Source organism: Exophiala dermatitidis, assembly GCF_000230625.1.
Source record: "Exophiala dermatitidis NIH/UT8656 unplaced genomic scaffold supercont1.4, whole genome shotgun sequence".
NCBI classification, from domain to species: Eukaryota; Fungi; Ascomycota; class Eurotiomycetes; order Chaetothyriales; family Herpotrichiellaceae; genus Exophiala; species Exophiala dermatitidis.
The window spans coordinates 1,421,131-1,443,052 of NW_008751649.1; the positions used below are offsets into that span (position 1 = coordinate 1,421,131).

General features: G+C 47.9%; 8 protein-coding genes across 9 annotated transcripts; 4 read left to right on the plus strand and 4 right to left on the minus strand.

Moving 5' to 3' along the window:
• HMPREF1120_04833 lies at positions 1–2,313 on the plus strand. 2 transcript variants are annotated; one of them, XM_009158980.1, is made up of 2 exons: positions 1–2,008; positions 2,081–2,313. In XM_009158980.1, the coding sequence occupies exon 1, from the start codon at positions 462–464 to the stop codon at positions 1,698–1,700; it is 1,239 nt and encodes a 412-aa protein (XP_009157228.1). In that variant the 5' UTR covers positions 1–461; the 3' UTR covers positions 1,701–2,008; positions 2,081–2,313. The 2 variants fall into 2 exon arrangements, with proteins under 2 accessions (XP_009157228.1, XP_009157227.1); XM_009158979.1 differs by having other exon boundaries at positions 1–2,313.
• Positions 2,314–2,422: 109 nt separating this feature from the next.
• On the plus strand, positions 2,423–4,424 carry HMPREF1120_04834 (uncharacterized protein). The gene is made up of 2 exons (XM_009158981.1): positions 2,423–3,122; positions 3,455–4,424. The coding sequence occupies exons 1-2, from the start codon at positions 2,842–2,844 to the stop codon at positions 3,525–3,527; spliced, it is 354 nt and encodes a 117-aa protein (XP_009157229.1). The 5' UTR covers positions 2,423–2,841; the 3' UTR covers positions 3,528–4,424.
• HMPREF1120_04835 (uncharacterized protein) lies at positions 4,016–7,316 on the minus strand. Its single transcript, XM_009158982.1, has 2 exons — positions 7,015–7,316; positions 4,016–6,959 (listed from the first exon to the last, which is right to left on the minus strand). Exons 1-2 carry the CDS (start codon positions 7,229–7,231, stop codon positions 4,279–4,281), a joined length of 2,898 nt encoding a protein of 965 aa, XP_009157230.1. The 5' UTR covers positions 7,232–7,316; the 3' UTR covers positions 4,016–4,278.
• Positions 7,317–7,377: 61 nt separating this feature from the next.
• Positions 7,378–8,770, minus strand: HMPREF1120_04836 (uncharacterized protein). Its single transcript, XM_009158983.1, has one exon. The coding sequence runs from the start codon at positions 8,274–8,276 to the stop codon at positions 7,896–7,898; it is 381 nt and encodes a 126-aa protein (XP_009157231.1). The 5' UTR covers positions 8,277–8,770; the 3' UTR covers positions 7,378–7,895.
• HMPREF1120_04837 (uncharacterized protein) lies at positions 8,391–10,959 on the plus strand. Its single transcript, XM_009158984.1, has 3 exons — positions 8,391–9,519; positions 9,782–10,263; positions 10,325–10,959. Exons 1-3 carry the CDS (start codon positions 9,067–9,069, stop codon positions 10,650–10,652), a joined length of 1,263 nt encoding a protein of 420 aa, XP_009157232.1. The 5' UTR covers positions 8,391–9,066; the 3' UTR covers positions 10,653–10,959.
• Positions 10,373–12,500, minus strand: HMPREF1120_04838 (MC family mitochondrial carrier protein). The gene is made up of 2 exons (XM_009158985.1): positions 12,205–12,500; positions 10,373–12,145 (listed from the first exon to the last, which is right to left on the minus strand). Exons 1-2 carry the CDS (start codon positions 12,326–12,328, stop codon positions 11,313–11,315), a joined length of 957 nt encoding a protein of 318 aa, XP_009157233.1. The 5' UTR covers positions 12,329–12,500; the 3' UTR covers positions 10,373–11,312.
• A 202-nt stretch (positions 12,501–12,702) lies between these two features.
• HMPREF1120_04839 (C-5 sterol desaturase) lies at positions 12,703–15,772 on the plus strand. Its single transcript, XM_009158986.1, has 2 exons — positions 12,703–13,411; positions 13,471–15,772. The coding sequence occupies exons 1-2, from the start codon at positions 13,128–13,130 to the stop codon at positions 14,270–14,272; spliced, it is 1,086 nt and encodes a 361-aa protein (XP_009157234.1). The 5' UTR covers positions 12,703–13,127; the 3' UTR covers positions 14,273–15,772.
• HMPREF1120_04840 (uncharacterized protein) lies at positions 14,052–16,048 on the minus strand. Its single transcript, XM_009158987.1, has 3 exons — positions 15,514–16,048; positions 14,228–15,432; positions 14,052–14,111 (listed from the first exon to the last, which is right to left on the minus strand). The coding sequence occupies exons 1-2, from the start codon at positions 15,563–15,565 to the stop codon at positions 15,098–15,100; spliced, it is 387 nt and encodes a 128-aa protein (XP_009157235.1). The 5' UTR covers positions 15,566–16,048; the 3' UTR covers positions 14,052–14,111; positions 14,228–15,097.
• Positions 16,049–21,922: the final 5,874 nt, after the last annotated feature.

Below are 21,922 nucleotides of genomic sequence, written 5' to 3' on the forward strand. Positions count from 1 at the left end.
TGTAGAGCTCCAACCCTCAAGACTTGCTATTATAATCCACGGTGCAGATGCTATCCAGAGCGCCGAGTGTACGGGGACAGCTACATTTCCAGCTCGCACACCCGTCTTCGACTTGATCGCAGAAGGTGTTCCAAGCGACGGGGGCGCACTGGTGGACTGTTCTCTTACGCAACGGCCTCACGCCAAAATACATCACCATCCTGAGGGACTTCTCTGGACAACACCTTTCTGGTCCTCGACTGTCAAGGATCCATGATCCTGCGACTAGTCTTGAACTCGAAGAAATCCTGTTGCTTGGAGGCTGACGACCGGTCGACCACGAGATTTTGCAACGATCACAACCGAGCCACCTGAGATAGCGTACAGTACCTGACCACGTCGAAATAGACGGATCTGATCTGTGAAGCTGTCGAGTTGTTGGCACGAGGTGTATTTTCTAGGGCGTCATAGCGACAGCAACCATGTTCCCACCACAGCAAGGCATTTCGCTCGACCTCGAAGCACTCTCGGGGATTTGCGGGTCCATCTCGATCGCCTGCTGGGTGGTAGTCTTCTCACCCCAGATCATCGAGAACTTCCGACGCGGTTCGGCCGAGGGACTGTCAATTGTGTTTATTGTCATCTGGCTGGCGGGCGATGTATTCAACATCCTAGGCGCCATTCTTCAGGGTGTGTTGCCCACCATGATCATCTTGGCCGTCTACTACACGTTGGCCGACATTGTGTTACTGGGCCAATGTTTCTACTATCGCGGGTTCACACTGAGTGATGAAATCAAGAAAGAAGACAACCACCATCAGCAACAGGAATCTCATCATGGCGAAACTCGACCTTTGTTGCTGGGCGGACCTACTACGCGACCGTCTTCTTCTTCGGCCGAGCGCGAACATGACCACGACCACGACGAGGATGACGACGGCCACCCTCGCCATATTGCCCGACTACGTCGTCACCTGTCCTTCGATGGAGCCCATCACTTGTCGCCCGTGACTCCGCTCATCGACCCGCCGAAACCGAACGAGCTGCCTGCGGCGGTCAAGAGCAACAATGCCAAACCGATGACGGCGTGGCAAGCCGCTTTGTTCAACATCTTTGCCATCTTGCTGGTCTGCGCTGCGGGGGTATTGGGCTGGTGGATCGGCGAACGCAGCAAGGCTCGCAGACACCATCGTCACCATGGTGGTGGTGGTGGTGAGGACGCGCCTCCGTCCTGGGAACCGTTGCAATTCGATCCGCTGGGCCAGGTATTTGGCTATCTCTGTGCCGTGCTGTACTTGGGCTCGCGGATTCCGCAGCTCTTGTTGAACTATAAGCGGAAGAGTACCGAGGGGGTGTCACTGCTTTTCTTCCTGTTTGCCTGCATTGGCAATCTGACCTATGACATGTCCATCTTTGCTTATTCGCCCGTCTGTCGCGATCCAGGGCACTGTCAACCGGGCGAGGCGAGGGCCATTTATTTACGCTATATTGCCGTCAATGCTAGTTGGATCGCCGGCAGTCTGGGCACGTTGTTGCTCGACATGGCGATCTTTGTCCAATTCTTTCTGTACAAGAAGCCCGAAGAAGAAGAGGAGGCGGATCAGGTTGCTGGTAATCATCATGTCGGAAACGGCAGTGGCAGTGATGCTCGGCGGAATTGGCGAGACGGGGCAGCTGTCCGAGACGGCGATGGCCCTCATCGAGGATATGGATCTTCCTAGATTCGAGGGGAAAAGTGTGTCGGATGCCAGAGAGGAACAAAAGTTGTTTTTTTGTTGCTGTTGGTTCTATGCGCAGGCTCGTCTCAGGTGTCGTGAGCCTGGTGCAGGCTGGATCTAGGACTACTACAATGTCGCTGGACTGATCTCGCTTTTGTCATGCGAGAGACCTAGTCCCTTCCGGGGCCTTGGCTTGTTGTTCCGCTGCTGGCCAGGAGATGCCAGGCCCGGATAGAATTGGACGTTTCAGAATACAGAACAGACATGGCACAAAGGGCGCGCGCAAAGATGCATGCCACTTGGGAAAGTTAGTAAGTCTACCCACTTTGAAAAACTCGTCTCAACCTGAGTCGGTGTGGTGGTCGTTCTGACATCAAGAAAAGCGTGGCATGTTGATTCTTGGGTCATCAATGTGATGGTGTAGACGCCCGACGGTAGATGCTATATCCGGTCTATGGCACATCACCAGATCTGTATACCAGGTACTATGTGAAAGCGAAACTGATGGAACTCGGAGCCCTCATAGTACTGTACAACCGACAGGAACCTGTACCATTGTATCTCCATGAATACAGTACCTCTACCTCCAGTAGTGGTGGTGATACCGCCGTTGTCCCGCCAACCAGCAGAATGTTTGTAGATGCTGACGTAACCGGAAGAATGTAAACATTCACCCCACCAATTCTCAGCACACGAAAGAACACGGCCATTTGTATGCGGGCATTGGCCTGTGCACACATTTCTACCTGACTCACTACCTACCTAACCAAGCAGGCGGTGTTACGACACGAGCATACCACAACTAGGACCACCCCTAGTGGGACAGTAGTGACAGGGATTCCCAGGCAACGGAAACTGTCTCGACTGCGATCAAGAAACACAGCAAGCAACCTTTCTGTTCAGTTCAAGTTCGTGAAACTCAACATCAGAATTGTTTCCTCTTCCCAATCACACACCACAACATCCCAATTTCTACGAAAAACACACCGAAATCCCCCTTCTTCGACCATTCTCGCCCGGTCGTCGAACACTGCAAACCACAGTCTTCCACGCGCGCGAGTTCGATCGCACCCACCGCAGTGCAGCGCAACTACAACTACCTGATAACGCAGCGCTCACGACACTCCCATTTTCAATTCCTACAATGTCGCCTACCAAATCCTCGACCTCGACCTCGACCTCGTCATCAAACACTCCTCTCTCGGAACGCTCCCCCAACACCTCGTCCCCCATCAAAGCCACCAACTCGTTATCAGAAAAGGTTGTCGCTATGGACGACATGAAAATGCCACGGTTCGACCATACCGCACAGAAATATACTGCACACACACAAGGTCAACAGACCCAAACGTATATTTCGCCTTCGGATGCCATGCAGAGTCCGACGACCAAGAAGTTGAGCGAGATCAAAGGGAGAAGATTCATGTAAGTTCATCTCAGGGCACTGCAGCCGCATAAGCCCGCCTATATACGATCAGCCTTGGGTTCTTTTCATTCTCCTACCTCAACCATCATGGAAATGGCCTGCCCTAGGCAATATCGGTGTTTGCTAGGGTATCGAACCATGTCTATATGTCATACTGTCTTCCCTCGCTATATGGCTGGATGGTGATCCAGTCTGAAGAGCTATTGTTTGTGCTTGGTTTTCGTTTTGTCCATTTCTTCAAGTCCACGGCGATTTTAAGTGGAAAGAGAAAGTATCTATCTAGATGAGAAACTCCAAACTGACGCATGACATCGATTTGTCCATTTAACAGGAACGCAAAACCCCAGACCTTGTTCGCCAAAACCTTGAACCAAGAGAGCCTCAGAGCTCAGTCTCGAAACTAGACCTGACATACCATTGAACAAAAAACAAAACTCGAAGGAAACGAAGTGAGCTCTATTCTGAATATCTGTGGGGGAGTCATTGTACTGTATCTACTTTTCTTTCCCCGTCCTGGAACGAAAAAAAGAAGAAGAAACAAAACAGAACCAGACAAACGACAAAAAATAACGGGAGCAAGGGGCTGCAGCGCATCTTTGCACTCAAGCTTCCGCTGTTTGTGGGGCATTATCAGCTTCAAGTTCCCTCGACATCCGGTTTCTGGCGTTTCAGGAGGCAGGGCCACGAGCAGTGTTCGGACAGAAATTGAGGGTTGTGTTTTTGGAGAAATGCAGGGTCAAGGGTCCTTGGCTTAGTTAGTCCGTGTTGTGTCGCGTTGTTTGAGTTGTCGTGCAGTGGCACATCTCTTTTCTCCTTACAGTCACTCATTGCATTTTCTTTGTCGGAGCTGTATACAGTCCGGTGCATCTTAAGATGGGAGAGGGGAGGGACATGCGAGTGGGAGTAGGAGTATGGATGAGAAATAAACAAATCAATGCATTCATTGGTTTGTATGTTTGCCACATGAGATATTGCCCCTGGTCTGGTTCACTCGTTTCGGGGTAACCCCTTTCACTCATGAAACCGAGGAATTGAGAAAGTATGTCCCACAACAACCACAAAATGTATTACACGAACAAATACACCACATAGATACATACATCTGTACATGCCTTGGGTACACTATACCAGGTACTACACTACCTAGCATGTAACCTATATAGCCCAAGCATTGACATCATCATCGTCATGGACAAAAGGCTCATCGATCAACTTGATGGCAGGCTCGCCGCACAAGACACACTGATCTGCGACAAGGCCATCGAGTTCCTGGACGAGTTTCATTCGTTGCGCCCCGACACTGAGACCCTGGCTGACCTGGGCCTGCAGATCCTTGATTCTTTTTCTTTTGCCGGCGGCCGAGGTCTCGAGCACCCTTTTGCCCAAACAATCACTATGGAAGGCGTGTTGACAGGGGAAAACAAAAAACTGCCTACTCAGGACAGGCATGGTGCAGATCCAGCAGCGTTCGCCGGCCTCGACAATGGCGTAGCGACGGTCCAAGGCAGAAATCTCGGCCTTGATCTGCTCGGCGGTGTGTTGGGAAAGATCCATTTCCTGCTTCAGGGTGTCAATGTGGCGAGAATATTCTTCGAGTGCCTCGCAAATCTCCTCCTTGAAGTCGTCAATGACGACAAAGTCCGGAAAGAAGGGAATCAGGTCCTCGATCTTGAGCAGCTCGCACCGCTTTAGGAATGCGATGGCTTCCTTGATCGATGGCGAGGCTTCTTTGATCTTCTTCTCCGCAATCAACAACCAAAGCCTTTTCCGCACTTTGTCGTTGTCCTCGATCCGATCGGCCACAATGGCCGCGAGATCAATGTCGTCGTGCTCCAGGGCTAGTTCGACTGCCTGTTGGTATTGTCCCATTGCACTGTAGATGTGCACGCACGACTGGACCCGCTTGTTCTGGATGCACAGCCTCAATGCGAAGTCGGCGTCGTACAGCGGAGGAGTCGGCTGGCTCTCGAGGTAGGTCAGTAATGAGCTTTCCGAGGGCGAAGGATGTGACGCCATGATCGAGATGAGCGCGTTGTGCACGGAAGCCGGCACGTCGAAATTGTTGGATACCACAAAATTCAAGTACCGCACTGCTTGGTTCTGGTTCAATGGGACGCTGGCGTTGTTCTCGTTGTAAGACAAAAGCGCCGGGATCATCTTGGTCGGGTCGATGTTGCTCCGTCGCATCAGGATCTCGACCAGCCCCGTGGCGACATGGGTCATCAGTACATTGCTGTACCGGTAGAATGTCTCGGGATTGCTTTGTTTGTTGAGCACCGCCAGCGCCTCGTTCCATTTTTCCCGTTGCACCCAGTACGACAAAATGTAGTCGTAGTCCGCGATGCTGTGCGCAAAAAACAGAAGCTCCTCTTCTCGGTCATGACTCGAAATCACCTCGTATACTGTCTGCGCATCCAGATCCGATTTGTGTTTGGTGACAAAGTCTTGGTATTCGGCTCGAGTTTGCTCCAGGTCTCGCTTTGCACCTCCGGCATCGGTATCCTCGGACAGCTCCGCCTTGGTGGCCACCATGTCATCGAGAGCATTCAGCTTGGCCATGAACATCTGCACCAGCCATGTCGCTATCATGACCCGTTGCATGACAGAGGATTTCTTGTATGACCCCAATTTGGCCATCAAGTACTTGCGCAACGCATCATCTTGGCCGTTATCGATCAAGGCCAAGCAGACCTCCTCGAATGCTTTGCTACTCTTCCCCCATACACTGGCCGCCTCCAGGTACTGGCCCTTACCTGCCAGGTAATCACCTGAGGCCGTGGCAACCGAGTCCCTCTGTGCGGCGCTCTTGGCATATCGGAGGGCGGCGTCATAATCCTGATTCTTCAGCATGATCTTCCAGATGTCTCGTTCCTCATCGGTCGCCACCACCTCGTAAATCTCTTGGTTGGTGAACAGCCAGTAAGTGTTCTTTTTGATATCGGCCACCAGGCCCAGTGCGCTCTGGCCAGGTTCCAGCACGGCCTGATCGTACACCACGCTCCCGTCGAGACGATTCACTGCGACCACGCGGCCCTCGGCAAACGCCAAAACATGCCACTGCGACAAGATGGCAGAGACAATGGGATCTTGTATCAGTTTCCTTCCTCCTCGAGCAGATGTGGTCTCAGGAAATATGGACCGTGGATGGAGTTTTGCCTCACTGAATATCTTCGAGCCGAGGTTAGGAGTCAACGGCGAGGTCGAAAGCTTGCCGGTAAGGACGCCTTGGGAATACAGCCAGGCAAAACTGCGATCAGGATCTGCTCCCGGGTCCTGCGGCTCAGGCGACACGGACAAAGATGACGGTGCTGCCGAATTGGCTCCAGTGGTTTCGTGTATGGCAGGGACTTCCTTGGAAAAGAGATCGGCGTATATCGACGCCGAACCCTCTTTCCCTCTTCCGCCAGTCTTGCCCAGCCAGTGATACAAACGGGACCGAGACGCCACCATCACCCGTCGCAGTTCAGGTCTGCCTTCCAGGGCCTCGGCGTAGAGACCTGTTACCGCGCCATCGGATATCTTCCAGACGTGTGCCGAGTACCGTTCTTCACGCCGATAGAACTCGGACGAGGGCTCGATATAGATCTCATAAATGTTCCCGTCTGCTGCTCCAACCAGAAGCTCTCGTGTTGAAGCCGTGGGCTGCGAGGGGTTCCAGGCGATGGATTCGATTAATATGCCTTTTAACCTCGACAAAGCTTTGGGTTGTTTCGACTGGCTATGTAGATAGAAGTTTTCCCCTAGGGTAGTGCTGATGATTAGGTGTGATGCCGAAGGGTCGAGGAACATGCGCCGTATAAGACCGACTTCGCTGGTCTTCTTTGGTAAATCAACATCTTGACGAGCAAGTTAGCAACAGTGCAGAAGGTTGCGATACACTCCGATACGCACCGTCAATATCCGAAGGACTTTCCAAGTCTATTCGGAGAATGCGCCCGGTAGCAAGGGCAAGAATTAAAACATTGTTGGCGACCTGGCCGGCCACGAAATCGGAGGCGATGTTGAACTGAAGCTGGACTCGCTCAACGTTGAATATGGGCAAGGTGTTCTCGACGCTCCCCTGGGCTATGCCAGGAGCGACATACCCGCCGTCAAGGTTCAGCGCCATGAGCGCTGTGTGGATGGGGGACTATGACATTGTCGTCAGGCGGTATCGTGCTATGCCTTGGTACTGAGTTGACGGTTGAACGACCCTTTTGCAATGCCGCGTTGAGGCCTCAATTGATTTCACGTGCCGGACAAGGCTGCGTCACCGGCACGTGACGAGGCTGTACACAGTAGCTGAGACCTCTGCGAAAATCAACTTGCTCTCCACCTTCTTCATTCCGAGCGAAGAAGAAGACGTGGTAATCATGGACACTCCTGTCACGACACTAGAAGTTTGCGGCTCGAGTATGCAATGAAATACAGCTAGTCGTGAGTCTGCGGGCCAACCGGCCGCAACCAATTCCCACAATGTCCTGGTTGTACATGGTGTAGAACCACCTGCACGGAGAACCGGACAGGAAAGTCATTGATTACCATACTGTCCCTACTTTCCTTGTCTTCCGCCTTGCTTATATTCTCATAGTGTGCTGGCCACAGGCCGTCTGAGCTTCTCGGACCGCCGTCCTCATTCTCCGTCATGTCTGGGACCCCAAGAGCTCACAACTACCAAAGACAACCTATACCGTGTTGTGTGTCAATTTAGTGATACAACCCCAACTTTTTGCCTGTTCTCCTTTCATATCAATCTGTTCTCGGCCAGGCGCACCGTTCCTTCAATATGGCACTCATGTCTTGTTTGTCTTTTCAACTCCATCGACAAATTCCAATGCCTCTTCTGCAATCTCGTCGGTGACCCCTGGCAAGGTCACATCCGGCAGATATTTGCTATGGCTCTCGCGATGGGTTGCAGGACCATCGAGGAATTTGTGCGCTTTCTCGGTGAGGTCGTCGTTCAGACCAGGACCGGTGCCCTTGGACGTCCGCATAAAGTCGTGAGCAGCCTCCGCAGCTTCATCTGTGACTCCGCTGCTTGAGCGTCTGATGGTACCTGTCATGAACTCATGGGCTGATTTGGCCGCATCGTCAGATATGCCACTGTCGGAGCGCTGATGACTCGCTCCTGTAGGTGCGGCTGATGCCGGCGTGCCCTGCTTAGTGCTGGCCATTCTAGAAGATCTCAAGATTCTCTCGCTGCTGTTCTTGGTGGTCAGAGAGCTGTGATTGAGGTTTACGGTCTGCTACCGGCCGATATGTGCGGTGTCTATATCAATATCTGAGGTCGGAAGAGCTCTTCGTATTCCTCTTGAGGGGTCGCGTGCTTAGAGTTGGGGCGGGGTTCTTGACTAGGCAGGGGGTTCGTAGTAGAAAAAGAGTAACAGGCCGTGCCACCCACTACTGTGTCATTGGTCTGCTGAAGAGGCATTTTGTTCATGTTGACTGCTTCGACGTCAGTTCGTAGCGTGCCTCGTGCCTCTATCTGACAAGGTTGCGAGAGAGTCTATATCGTGGAATGACATAACAACCTGTAGGATGCTTTGTCTCTTGCGGGCTTGCGGTTGATGAAGGTGGCTTAACTATGTCTGCAAGGCTGCATGGAAAGGGGCAGCGGGTCACTGTCCACAGAGGCTCCACCGACCTACAAGCAAGACTCTACTTTCGCTATCATCGGGTTCATCTTCAATGTCTATATAATAAGCGTCTGTTGGTTCAGCAGTCGCGGCGTCCAAATGCTGTAGTCATACCACCACTCGCCGAGATATCCCCGGCCGTCAACGCTACTCTTCATAAGATGCTCTGACCATGATCGTTCTTACCATCAACTCGTCATTGGCACATTACACAGCATCGCACAGCGACTGATCAGGGCATGAATATATCCCATTCACGGGAAGCGGAGTATTGGTGCCAGCGGGAATCTTGTCAAGGACACGGTCTCCGAAGGAGAAGAAACCAGCCATGGCTGCGGACATGTCGAAAAGAGGAGCTGAAGTGAGGAATCCAACCGGTCGAAGCAAAAGGCTCCGACGATGGCACCATCAACAACGTCAATCGCTGGATTTCGGCTCCCTCCAGGCTTTGTTCTCGCAAATCCAACCCCCACCACAATCGGCGTCTGCGGCCGAAGAAGGCAGCACGGGCACTGATGTTGTCGATCCCTCGCTATGGTATGTCCTGACGACTGCAGTCTTGCTAGCTTTCCACAAGGAGCAGCTCGTCCAAGACTTATGGACCTACCTTGCCAACTCTGGAACCCACCATACCAACGACGACGAAGGACGCCAACATGATGACCCCACCAATACCGGCGGAATACAAGCACAGGCTGAAGAAGAGCAGAGATTGCTCTCGACCGCACGAAAGGTTCGCGAGGCCTGTCTGAAAGCCAGCACACTGGTTGGATTTCCCAGGGTAAGTACCTAACTTGCTTCCTTATAGCACATTGACTACCAGTGTTCTTCCCATGTCTGATCAGAATCGACTGGTGAGATGTGGACAGACCGAGACTCCCGCTTGACTTGACCGATCCTGATCGTGTGAGTTGGGTGCTTGTCTGTTTTTCAACATATCTCCCACTGGGAGTTCTGGTTCCCCAAACCCATCTTTCTTTTTTCTACCTTTATATCGTCTATCCTATAGCATGTCCAATTTATTGAATTCATCTACTTCAAAGGCAATCAACGCCCTTTTCGCCCTCACCTCGTCCATCGGTCAGACCCACCCTCACACCCTTGCATCGATACTCGCCAACGACAAGCCTCTCCGACCGTCGTCATCAGCATCCTCGTCCTTTTCAGCATCACTAGCACCGCCGGCCGACGACAACATCGACAACTTGAACCACAGCTATGATATCTCCTCTGGTAACTTATCACCCACAACCACAAATCGCTCTCCAACTCCAACTACAATGGACAAAAGTACATCCCATTTCCACCAAAGAGGCCTATCCTTCTTCCGCCGCATCTACAGCCACCACACCCCCCGCGTTCTCCAAGCCATGGACACCACGTCCGGCGGCGACCTGACCTATTTCGCCATCAACTGCATTTACGGCGAATTACTTTCGGAATTCAGGATCCTCGGACCCTTGGAGACGGGATTGCTCGAGTTTGTATGTTGTCTTGCGGATGGGTGTGGGCCACAAGCTAAAGGGTGGGTTTGATGCTACCCTTTCCGATCCTCTTTACTTTATCTCAGAGCTCATGTTTGACAGACACTTCTTCGGCTCGATCAACCTGGGCGCTACAACCACGACCCTGCGCGCCACCGTGTTGCTTGCAGAGAAAATAGCGGAACAATTGGACATGGCGTGTCCGTGGAAGACCGACCACCACATGGTAGCTTCTGAACGGGTCGATTTCGACGACATGGATACCGATATAGAAACTACCGATAATGACTATCGTCGGGACAAGAACGAGAGTGCCGCAAACGATGGAGAAAAGCGGGACCACCGGAAAGATAAAGAGGAGTACGAGCCCGAGCCCGAGCACATATTTGTCTCCGATTTTCAGTTTCTAGACCGCATTATGGCGCGATAAATCTTCATCAAGCATTTGAACCCCCCAATTCCGAGGCTGGTCGTCCCTCTAGAATCGGTCATGAAATATGGGACATACCTAGACAGAGGAATGCTTATCCTGGATACAACTCGTGGCGAGTCAACGACAGAAGAAATGGAGAGGCAAAGGAAACCAAAATAGACAAAACAACTAGAGGACAGAGAGGGTCATCACGTCCGTATGATGATATAATGAGAAAACAGTTCATCGCAAAGCTCCTTGCTGAATCTGCATGGTCAAGCTCCACGCTCATGGTCGTACCTACTCTAATCCCGCGTGATAAAAGGCCGCAAGGCGTATATACGCCACACACCCCAGCCAGCGTGGCCTGCCGACACAGTCTAAGGTAAGAGGATGGTGGAGGTGATGTCATGTGGTTCAGATCAGGCTTCTGAGTTGACCACCGCACACGCTGTGGTGACTCAGTCTATTTAACTTGACACCATTCCACCACTTCATTTTTGAGTCAATAAACTCATTGCCTTGTCATCACTGACGAAGGTCTTAGGATGGGACTGGAGGCGCCAGTACATGACCAGGCAATAGCCGGTCCTTGAAGTTTGGGTACGAAATATAGAACAAACCTTCCTTCAAGAGACTGGAAGTGCTGGCAAAGTTGTCTGTTCTTTTTGCGGCGACTCAGCTGGAACCAGCCATAACGGTGCCGTCTTGTTGTGCACCAAACAACCTGGGCAAGAACCAACGAGCGTTCTCATAGACGAGGAAGGTCACGCATGTACTCGGGACGACACGGAGCAGGTTCGGAAAGAGACCCTTGTAGTAGCCCACGAGACCCTCGTTATGCCAGACCTGCTTCACCAGCGCGACAAGGCCAGGTCCACGCACGTGTGTCGCTGCGCTTGGATTATAAGTTTGCAAGCGTGCACGTATGACCTGATGCGGGTAGGTCAAGACACCGGCAAAGATCTTTGACAGAGACGAAGTCATCAGCGTGTCCACGTTGGTCAGTTCGTTGGTCTTCTTGGACTGTCTGCGCCAGAACTTGAGTTTCTCGTATGCCACAAAGTACAAGGCTCCATGACTGACGCCTACGAGTGAAGGGGTCATGCCATGGAAGAAACCACGGACGCCTTCGGTTCGGTAGATCGAGCGCAGCCCAGCAATCATGCTCGGATATGCCCCCGTCTGTGTGGCCGAGGTGGAAAGCATGCGCGTCTTGACCACCCAGATCGGGTTTGTGAGAATGGCGGATAAACCGCCTGAAAGGGCCGAGGCGGTCAGGTATTCGACCGATGAGAGTTGCTGACCTGGTTGATAGCCACGCACTTTGCGTATCACGTCCTGCGCTTCGCGATACCACAAGAAGTACAGTCCCCAGCCTGCAGAGTTTCCCACTAGGTTCGGCGTCAAGCCACGGTATAAGGCGGAAATTCGGGTCGGGCCCTCATTTCGAAGAATATCCCGAAGAACCGATCGGGAGGAATTGAGAAGAGGGTGCGCGGATGTGTCGACTAAACAGATGTTTGTTATTCAAATTTGGCCTTGCCGCCCACGGGAGAGTATCACACACCTTGAAGCCTGGTCTTGATTATGTCCAGAGGGTGGACAATAATGGTAGATATCAAACCTGCTGAAAGGCCTGCGATCGTCTCGATAGAAGCAGGAGATAGGCCATGGCGAGGTTGAGACGTCATCGGCCGGGCGTTATGGGTCGAAGGATGAGAGTGAGTGAAGATGAGACGCTGCTGATAACTCTGTCCTGACCATATCGAGGTAAGCAGAGGAATTGCGGCGGTCAAAGAAGCATCTGGTCGAGGTGATACCGATGATGAGTGAGAACTGCAATTGACATGCGGATGACGGCAGTGGTTGGAGCAATGCCACCTGCCAGTGCAGTGAAGCACTTGAACTCCAGTGGACAATGTGCGGAGACGCGGTATCACGTGATGGCCTACTAGGCCATATGCTCGACCGTATGAGAGTATCACATGATCCTCGCTCTCGACGGTACTAGTTGTACGGTAACTGGTCTGAAGCGATCAGTCAAGCAACGCGGAAGAGCCGGCGAGCTGCGCCCACAGGCCAATGGATCGGCTCGAGGCTCCTCCACTCACACGTTCCCACTCAGACCACGCTCTTTCGTTCTGATCACGGATTCACGGCGCTGCACTGACATGGCAAACTTGAACCGATGATTTTCTGGCCGTTATCGGGCTCCGGATGGTGCCAAAGCCGTTTTCACGCCACTCCTCTACGCGACATATTATTCCCGCTGAGAATTCGTATACTGTTCCTTTTCCTTCTCCTTGTCGACTGTCAAATCGAACCCGATTGCACCTCCCAATCCCCAATCGACTGTCCTTCGTTGGCGTCCCTCAGCCTGCAGCATCTCCCGCCGGCCTGCGTCCCAGCCTGTCGGAACTGTCAAAAAAGAAAATCCCACGCGGTAGATTTCCGTTCGAGCATCAGTCGTTCCAAACACAGTAGTCCACCATGGACATCGTGCTCGAAATCGCCGACACCCTGGTCTTGGACCGTGTCTATGCGACCCTACTACCCGCTGCTCCTTCGTCATATCTTTCCAACCAGTTTCGCAACGGGAGCACGTCAACATTCTCGAGTATCCGAGAGGGAGCCACTGCGACGCCGCAATACAAATACATCTTTGAGCCTGCATCGAAGTACATCAGCCTCGAGCCGACCGTCTGGGCCTATGGCAGTGCATGGCCTCGCGATCACATTCTTCGACAGTTCATCAGCCTGTTTTTTATTGTGTGGTAAGCTTGCATGGAAGAGAAAAAGCATCTCACCCATTCAATGCTAATATATGTCACAGGATTTTCGGGGTTCTCTTATACTTCGTTTTCGCGACACTCTCTTACATTTTTATCTTTGACAAGAAAACGTTTGAACACCCAAAATATCTCAAGAACCAGGTTAAGATGGAGATTGCGCAGGCTCAGAAAGCCATGCCGGGAATGTCTCTCTTAACAGCCGCATGCATGCTGGCCGAAGTGCGAGGGTACTCCAAGCTCTACGACAGCGCGGATGAGGCGCCTTTCCCGTTGTACAACCTCCTTCAGTTTCCCTTCTTCGTCCTCTTCACCGACTTTTGCATCTACTGGATCCACCGCGGTCTGCATCACAGGTCCGTCTACAAGACTCTGCACAAACCACATCACAAGTGGATCATGCCGACACCCTTCGCCTCTCACGCCTTCCACCCGCTCGACGGCTTCGCCCAGTCTATCCCGTACCATCTTTTCCCGTTCCTGTTCCCTCTCCAGAAGTTCGCCTACATCTTCCTTTTCGCCTTCATCAACTTCTGGACCATCTTCATCCACGACGGAGAGTACTATGCAAACTCGCCCGTCATCAACGGGGCTGCCTGCCATTCGCTGCATCATTGGTACTACAAGTGCAACTACGGTCAATTCACGACCCTGTGGGACCGACTAGGTGGTAGCTATCGCAAGCCTGGCGACGAGCTCTTCAACAAGGACTCCAAGACGGAAAAGGGAGTCTGGGCCAAGCAAAGCAAGGAGATGGAAAAGGTGGTCATGGAGGAAGAAGGCGAGGATGACCGGACATACCTTGCCGACAAGACCACGCCAGCAGCGACCAAGAAGGTTCAGTAAAGGTCGTACACCAATGAATTAGACACGCCTCTGGGCCATGGCAGTCTCATGCTGCTTCCCGTGACGCGACCAGGCTGTATATCACTGGCCTTGGGACACCAGGGCGACTCTTCATCGCATTTACCGGAGCGAAAATCTAGATATAATTTGGAGTTGGGTTTGTGTGGACTATTAGTCGCAAGACAGGAGTTGTTCTTCGGGGAGAGGGACAGGAGTCAGGAACCCAGGGTGGCCTTTAGCGTTGCCAATTTCATGAGAAGCATCGGATTTGACACCTTGAGTTGACCCTCACAAGATGCCGTAGTCTCGATTCTCGGGGAGGGAAGGAAGAGATTGAACAATTCGTCCCAGTCCCGATCACCTGTCAGCGCGACTGTGACAGTTGAGACCGATGCACTTCGACCATTCTGACTTAATTAGAAACGTTGCTTGATCAGCTTGCAGAGAAAGCGCGCCAACGGTTCCTCAGAAGCATGTCTGCTGCTCATTACATATAAGCCCGCACCTTGGTCCTCGTCCCCTGTGAGCGAAACTCCAATGCCACCTCAAAACCTTGAATTGAACGCCTTTCTTGCACCATCGCACCGCTCGAAAAGCCAAAGAAAGAAACCGGAAAATAGAACAGATAGCTGCGGTGCCTTCACTCAATCGTTAGGGCACCTCGAGGTTCGCCCCCAACGCACCCCACGGTCACGCAGGCACCAGGCAACCAACCTACACTGCGCTGCATGGTATACCCCATAGTAATCAAGTTGAGGCACACACAGACACGAGAGCCAGATGAGATTCTAGAAGCACTGCATTCTGCAAACCAAAATATCATGCTCATGAGAACGACACAAACTTCGGATCGCGCGGCACGCCGTCCTCCCCGATCCCGTTCTTCTTGAACCTCTGCTCCATATACACGCGGCGGGCCTCGTCGAAATTGATCTTGCGCAACTTCATCAACCGCTGAATATCGCGCTTTGCTTTCTGATCCAGGCCACTGCGCGAGTCGCCTTCCATGACATTGCCGGACAGGTCGAAGTCGGCCGAGGTGAAGCCCGATTCCACGTCGCCCATGAACGTGCTGGGGAGTCGGCGGTAGCTGAAGTCGAGGGTTTCTTGGACCCGATCAGGGAGGTATGGGATCCAACGCGAGCGGGTTAGATAGAGGGCTGGTTCGGAAAGCAAGTTGGTTAGTTCAGTTTAGCATGGCATTGATGATAACCGCGCGGGGACAGGAGGCTTTACTGTACCTGTACCAAGGACGATGGAGATGAAGAACGCGGAGTAAAGTAGATAGCCCATGGTCGAGACTGGGTGTTGTCCTGAACTTGGGAAATTGCACTGCTGGAACCCGTTAAGGGAGTAATAAAGGTCCTACGAAGATGCGGAGGGTTCGGGATGGACGTTCGCGATGAGATGGCGAGGGTTGGACCTCGGTCGTGTACCTCGTATTCGTCTTGGATAAATTTCATAGAAGTTTGGGATATTGGATGCCCATTGTATGGCGTAGAAGCATCCTGGCGCCCAGGGTGGTGAGCTGTCTCTGCAGCGATATATCTGTTCCGGTACAGAAGCGCGAGGCTGGCGAGTTCAAGTTGTCGTCAGCCTCCGCTGGGGTTTCCCGGCCTTGCCGGATCCGTACTACGGCCGAGCACTGGCACATTGCTGGCGCCAGACCGTTTGGCTTAAGTAAGGGGCCTTACCTACTAGTAGTAGCAGGTGAGTAGGACCATAATCTTATGATTTGGCCTCGCCACAATAGTACTGTACCCAAGGTTAGGTACAGCTACCTACTACTACTACATACTATGTACCATGTACTATTTAAATCACCTGCTATGCTACATAGTAGGCACGTACAACGTTGGATGTGCTGTACTAGGTTGCGAACGCCAAGTTTCAAGTTGGACTTGGATTCTTTGCTCTATTATCTTATGCTAGGTGGCCTGGCTAGGTATATAACATAGTAGTAGCCCGTTGAAGTTATTGTGTCCTATTATATTGGTTATCATAACCCTAAGAATTTTCCACTAGAGTTAGTAGTAGAATATATCGCGATACTTAAATTTCGATCTTCTAAAAAATCGTACTACTACGTATATCTACTAGCTTAAGTATACTATATATCTATCTGCTATCTACGTCTATTCTCGACTATCCTTTAATAAATAAACTAGTATCTAGTCGAGTGCTTAACTATATGTATTAGTGCCTACCCCCATGCGGGCGAAGGCCTTCTATAGAGGCTTAAACTAGGATCGATCTAGGGATCAGATCTACTATATAGGCTATAGTAGAGTAGATCAACACGGTATCAACACGGTGTTAATACCGTATTAACATGGTTTTAATATAGTATTTAAAACGGTCACGTTAGAACCGTAGTGGAGCCGTAGTGGAGCCGTAGTGGAGCCGTAGTAGAACCGTGTCTAAACCGGTTTCGATCCGTACTTGAATCGGTAATAAAATTAACGTTTGGAGCCGTATTAGAACCGGTTTCGAACCGTAGTAGAATCGATTTCGAGGCTTAATACGGTGTTAATACGGTATTGAACCTTATGAACCTCGAGAGCCTTAGTTTGGAGCCTCGATACGGTTTCTACGTTTACTAGCACTACTTTGGCTGCAGTAGTGGTATTTCGCACAATACCCTATGTATTTCGCACACCCGCTAAACTACGTTTAGGTAAGATCGCCGTATACTAATTTAGGTAATTTAAAGTATATATTTCGTATAATTAACGCGTATAGACGCGTTAAGTACCGTAGATATTATTACCCGCCTATTACTAAACTATAGATATCTAATTATATAGAAACTACTATTTTTTCGCTATAGATACTATAAATTAATACTCTCTCTTTAAAACGCTAGCCTCGGCCGTATCCGACGACTATAAAGCCGACTATAAGGTACTCGAGGCGTATCTATATAACGCTAGATTTTTAATCGACGAAGATAAATTCGACGACGATTCCCTCGAGACTTTTCTCGAGACGACGCCCTATTATACGAGACGGCGTATATTCGATCCTTCTTCTTCTATTACGTATTCTAGCGAGAAAGACTATTTTACGGCGCTCGATAAATAGTTTATTCCTCGAGAGTACGATATACGTATATATAGGCGAGAAAGAGATAGTATAAATATTATTAAAGTCGTATATCTAGTATATAATTACGCCGATAGTCGTAGTTCGTATAAATTAGATTAGATAGAGCGATAGAGATATAAAAAGAGTCTATTAATAGAATATTAGTTTAGACTTATAATAATAAGGAATACTAAGGGTAAATACTTTATTAAGATATCTACGCCTAAAAAGCTCGATTATAATTATCTTCCGAATATAAATATAGCTTATTCTTCTATACGATAAAGAACTCGTTAGAGAAGTCTAAATAGACTAATTCGATCGTATTTCGAGAAAGACTTTAATATATAGAATACTATATCGATAATAAACTAATATTATACTTATATCCCTATAACTCGATAGAATATAGTAAACGAGAGAAAGAAGCTAAATTTAATAAATCTTATAGATAGAATATCTATTTAGGCGCTTATCGAAGGCGTTAAAGATCGATTTATATCTTATATTAATATCGATTAATAACTAAGACTATATCGACTCGTTCTATTTTATTACGAGTTACTCGATTAGTAGCGCTATTATCCTAAGGTTATTTTAATCGATATAATTTATAAAATAAATCGATTTAGAATACCGCTTATTAATATTATTAGTATAATAGCTAATAATAAATCGTTTTTTATTAGCGTCGCCTTTCTTAAGCGTAAATCGATAATTTCGTTTATATTTATACTTAAAAAGTTAATACTTATTTATTAAGCTATAGGAATCGAAAATAGACTCTCTATTATAATTATTAACGACGACTATACTCTCGCTACTACGCTCGAGTCGATCTATCCTTAGTCTTATTATTTTCTATATATTTAGTATATTAATAGAGCGGTTTAAATATAGATAAAGCGATATTTCCGAGATCTTTATTATCGCTTTACTATATTCGCTAAAATTAGAACTAAAAGAGATTAGATATAAGAAAAATAGATTAAATTTTAGAGTCTATAGTATATCTATATATTTATAAGAATATCTTAAGATACTACGCGTAATTAGATTACTCTTAAGAATAAGTATAAGAAGAAAGATCGACTACTTATTTATTACCTTAGGAGTATCTAGTTTTAGCGTTAAAAGAAGTTTATATAAGTCTATACTAATAGATTTCGATATTTCGATAACGTAGTAACTTTACGCCTTAAGATAATATACGATATACTAAAGAGGCGTCTTAAATCGACGTAATTCAACGTCTCTAGTATTATTAACGCTCTCGAGAGATTAATATAAGATAGCTATATTAAAAGTCGTTATAACTTAGATATAGATCGAGTTACTCGGCGCTCTTAGTTCGGCGCTCGTTTATAGTCTTAAGTTATTAGATACGTTTTCTATTACGCTCTCTCTCTTATACGTAATACTATAGTTAAAATAGACGTTAATAAGATATCTCTAATCTCGGCGCCGATTAGAAACTTCCGAGCCTATACGGGCGTTTTTACGCGTATTTATAGTCTACCGTGGTCCGTATTCTTATCTAGTAGTATAACTACTATACTAGAACGAAATCCTTAATCTCGACTACTTTACGCTTTACTAGAGACTTAATAGAATAGAAAGCGTTAATAATATAAATCTCGTTAACGTAATATAGCTACTAATTATTATCCTTTATCTACGGGGCTTTAACGATATCTTTTAACGAGAATTATTATCCTTTAAATACGTTAAGCGTAAATTAGACTCTTAAGTATACTTAAATCTAGTTTATCTATCTAGTAGGCGACTTTCTTCTACTCTCGAGCTATTCTAGTAAGCCTCTTCTCGACGAGAGCGCTTAGCGTCCTTAGTATGAGAATCGACTATATCGATACCTAACGTAGAAAGAGGAGGCTCTATAAATAGCTTTATAAGAGGACGAGAAAGAGGAAGAGATTCTATAATACCTAGGATAAGTATATTTCGGCTTAACTAGCTATTTAATATAAGAGCTCGTTTACTAGATAAATATATAGTATAAAGCTTAAGACTCTAAGAATTTAGTAGCTCTTACTATACTAGATAGCTATAAAATATTACTTTTACGCCCTATTATATCTAAAATAGCTCGTAAATCGACTTCGAATCGAGTATAACTCGTATAGCCTAAATAGCGCGCTATAATTAGCCTAGGCTTATTTATTAATATTTCTAGTAATATTACGCTCGATTAGGCTTAGTGCCGTTCGGCTTAAAGCTCCGGCTAATAATAGCGCGGCGCTAAGTTTTATGCGAAATATATATACGGGGTACGCGAACTGGCTAATAAACGCCCTATGGGGCCCTAGATTACCCCTTACAGTTTAGCGGGTGTGCGAAATACACAGGGCGTTGTGCGAAATACCATGAGCCCACTACTTTAGTAGAACTATAATCAAAAAGGTCTACGCTTAACTGTACGCCCAACTGCACGCCCAACTGCACGCCCAATTACACGCCTACCTGCGCGCCCAACTGCACGCCCAACAGTGCGTTCAACAGTGCGTTCAACAGTACGTTCAACTACAGTACTCGCTCAACTGCACGCTCGCTTAACAGTACGTTCAATACATAGTGCGTTCAATAGTGCGTCCGCGTTCGGCAGTGCGTTCGAGGAGGTGCACGCGTAGCAGGACGATCAACAGGACTCTCGATAGGACGAGCAACAGGACGCTCAACAGGACGCTCGACGGGAGGCTCAATAGGACGCTCGACGGGACACTCAATAGGACGCTCAACAGGACGCTCGACGGGACGCTCAACAGGACGCTCAACAGGACGCTCGACAGGACGCTCGGCAGGACGCTCGAGAAGATACACGAGTAGTAGAACGATCAACAGGAGGCTCGATACCTATACAGCACGCAGGAAATATACGCGTAGAATTCGCGTAGTTAGATAATAATTAAGAAGGCAGGTACATAGTAGATATACTCGAACTAGTAGAATCTAAGTAAATAGAGTTAACACGGTTTCGATACGCTTAAGCCCATAAATAGTCCCGAACTAGTTTCGAATCGATTCCGAATCGGTTTCGAAACCGTCTTAATACGGTGTTGATACTATATCGAGTCAGGGGGGGGTGGGCACCTATGTAGGATTAGATCTAGTTCGAACCTAGTTTAGTAACTAGGTCTAGTTAGATCCGAACTAGGTCTGAACCGGATCGGATCCTATATCGGAGGCTTAATCTGTTGATTTTCTTAGATCCGGATTAGATCCGGATCACGTATCAGCTACTATAATACTAGTAGTTTAAAAAAAAAGAGTATTCGAAATCTACTAGGAGCACTTTTTTTCTCTTTTTTATTTTAAGACTACCGTTACTAGAATTTTTTCTTTTTTAAATTATAGGCGATAGCGACGTCGTTACTACTCGACTACGATACTATTTAAAATAGTTTTTAATTTATAAATACTACGTAATATATATATTTAAAAATTAAAAAAATTAAAAAAATTAAGTTAAGAAGTGATTCTCAATACGCTAATTAGCCTATAGCGATCTCTATAGCTATATCTATAGCGATCCTCTCGTGATCTACGATACATTATTTAGCTTATAAGTAATCCTATAGTAATTCTCGAGTAGGATCGGATTAGGATTAGAGTAGGGTTAATATAGCGTCGATATAGGATCGATATAGGATTAATCCTTTATAGGAGGGTATATATATATATATATAGTACTTATATAGTATTAGATATACTTAAACTTATAGATATAATCGAAACTTAGAATCTAAGTAAATAGAGCTAGTACAGTCTTAATACGCCTAAATCCGTAAACGGATTCGAACCGGTTTCGAACAGGTTTCGAACTATAGTAGAATCGTATCGGATATTAAACGGTTTCGAAACCGTGTCGAAACCGTGTTAATATATATAGTGTTAATACTAAGTACATAGTACTATATCGGTATAGTGCTATAAGGGCTTAATCTAGGATCGATCTAGAATCCGATCTAGTTCGGACCTGGTTCAGACTAGGTTCCTGAACTAGATCGGATCCTAGATCGGAGGCTTAATGTATTAATTATCTCGGATCCGGATTAGATCTAGATCACGTATCGGACTACTATAGTATGTACCTAAGTACTTCGTTCTAAGTACTACTTAAGACTACTATTAGAATATTTCTTTTTTGAATTCTAGCAATATAGTACTAGCCTTCTATAAGGGCTTAATCTAGGATCGATCTAGGATTAGATCTAGTTCGGACCTAGTTCGGACCTAGTTACTAAACTAGGTCTGATCCTTAGGTCGATCCTAGGTCGATTATTAGGTCGGAGGCTTAATCTGTTGATTTTCTCAGATCCGGATCGGATCCGGATCGGATCCGGATCACGTATCGGCTACTATAATAGTTAAAAAAAAAGAGAGTTCGAATCCTACTAGGAGCACTCTTTTTTGGTTTAAGACTACCGTTAGAATTTTTCTTTGTAATTATAGGCGGTAGCGACGTCGTTACTACTCGGCTACGACGCCGTATATCGTATTTCTAGTAGTATTTTCGATATATTAATCTATAATCTATAAATATTA

What these genes read in the sequence shown, in the direction of transcription:
- HMPREF1120_04833 (XM_009158979.1), top strand. Translation starts at nt 462, where the DNA reads ATGTTCCCACCACAGCAAGGCATTTCGCTCGACCTCGAAGCACTCTCG.
- HMPREF1120_04834 (XM_009158981.1), top strand. Translation starts at nt 2,842, where the DNA reads ATGTCGCCTACCAAATCCTCGACCTCGACCTCGACCTCGTCATCAAAC. An exon ending in ATCAAAGGGAGAAGATTCAT is followed by an intron (nt 3,123 to 3,454) that starts GTAAGTTCATCT and finishes TCCATTTAACAG; the next exon opens with GAACGCAAAACCCCAGACCT.
- HMPREF1120_04835 (XM_009158982.1), bottom strand. Translation starts at nt 7,231, where the DNA reads ATGGCGCTGAACCTTGACGGCGGGTATGTCGCTCCTGGCATAGCCCAG. An exon ending in AAGTCCTTCGGATATTGACG is followed by an intron (nt 6,960 to 7,014) that starts GTGCGTATCGGA and finishes TTGCTCGTCAAG; the next exon opens with ATGTTGATTTACCAAAGAAG.
- HMPREF1120_04836 (XM_009158983.1), bottom strand. Translation starts at nt 8,276, where the DNA reads ATGGCCAGCACTAAGCAGGGCACGCCGGCATCAGCCGCACCTACAGGA.
- HMPREF1120_04837 (XM_009158984.1), top strand. Translation starts at nt 9,067, where the DNA reads ATGGCTGCGGACATGTCGAAAAGAGGAGCTGAAGTGAGGAATCCAACC. An exon ending in CACTGGTTGGATTTCCCAGG is followed by an intron (nt 9,520 to 9,781) that starts GTAAGTACCTAA and finishes TCTACTTCAAAG; the next exon opens with GCAATCAACGCCCTTTTCGC. An exon ending in TGTGGGCCACAAGCTAAAGG is followed by an intron (nt 10,264 to 10,324) that starts GTGGGTTTGATG and finishes CATGTTTGACAG; the next exon opens with ACACTTCTTCGGCTCGATCA.
- HMPREF1120_04838 (XM_009158985.1), bottom strand. Translation starts at nt 12,328, where the DNA reads ATGACGTCTCAACCTCGCCATGGCCTATCTCCTGCTTCTATCGAGACG. An exon ending in AATCAAGACCAGGCTTCAAG is followed by an intron (nt 12,146 to 12,204) that starts GTGTGTGATACT and finishes ACATCTGTTTAG; the next exon opens with TCGACACATCCGCGCACCCT.
- HMPREF1120_04839 (XM_009158986.1), top strand. Translation starts at nt 13,128, where the DNA reads ATGGACATCGTGCTCGAAATCGCCGACACCCTGGTCTTGGACCGTGTC. An exon ending in AGCCTGTTTTTTATTGTGTG is followed by an intron (nt 13,412 to 13,470) that starts GTAAGCTTGCAT and finishes TATATGTCACAG; the next exon opens with GATTTTCGGGGTTCTCTTAT.
- HMPREF1120_04840 (XM_009158987.1), bottom strand. Translation starts at nt 15,565, where the DNA reads ATGGGCTATCTACTTTACTCCGCGTTCTTCATCTCCATCGTCCTTGGT. An exon ending in CTCCATCGTCCTTGGTACAG is followed by an intron (nt 15,433 to 15,513) that starts GTACAGTAAAGC and finishes TTTCCGAACCAG; the next exon opens with CCCTCTATCTAACCCGCTCG.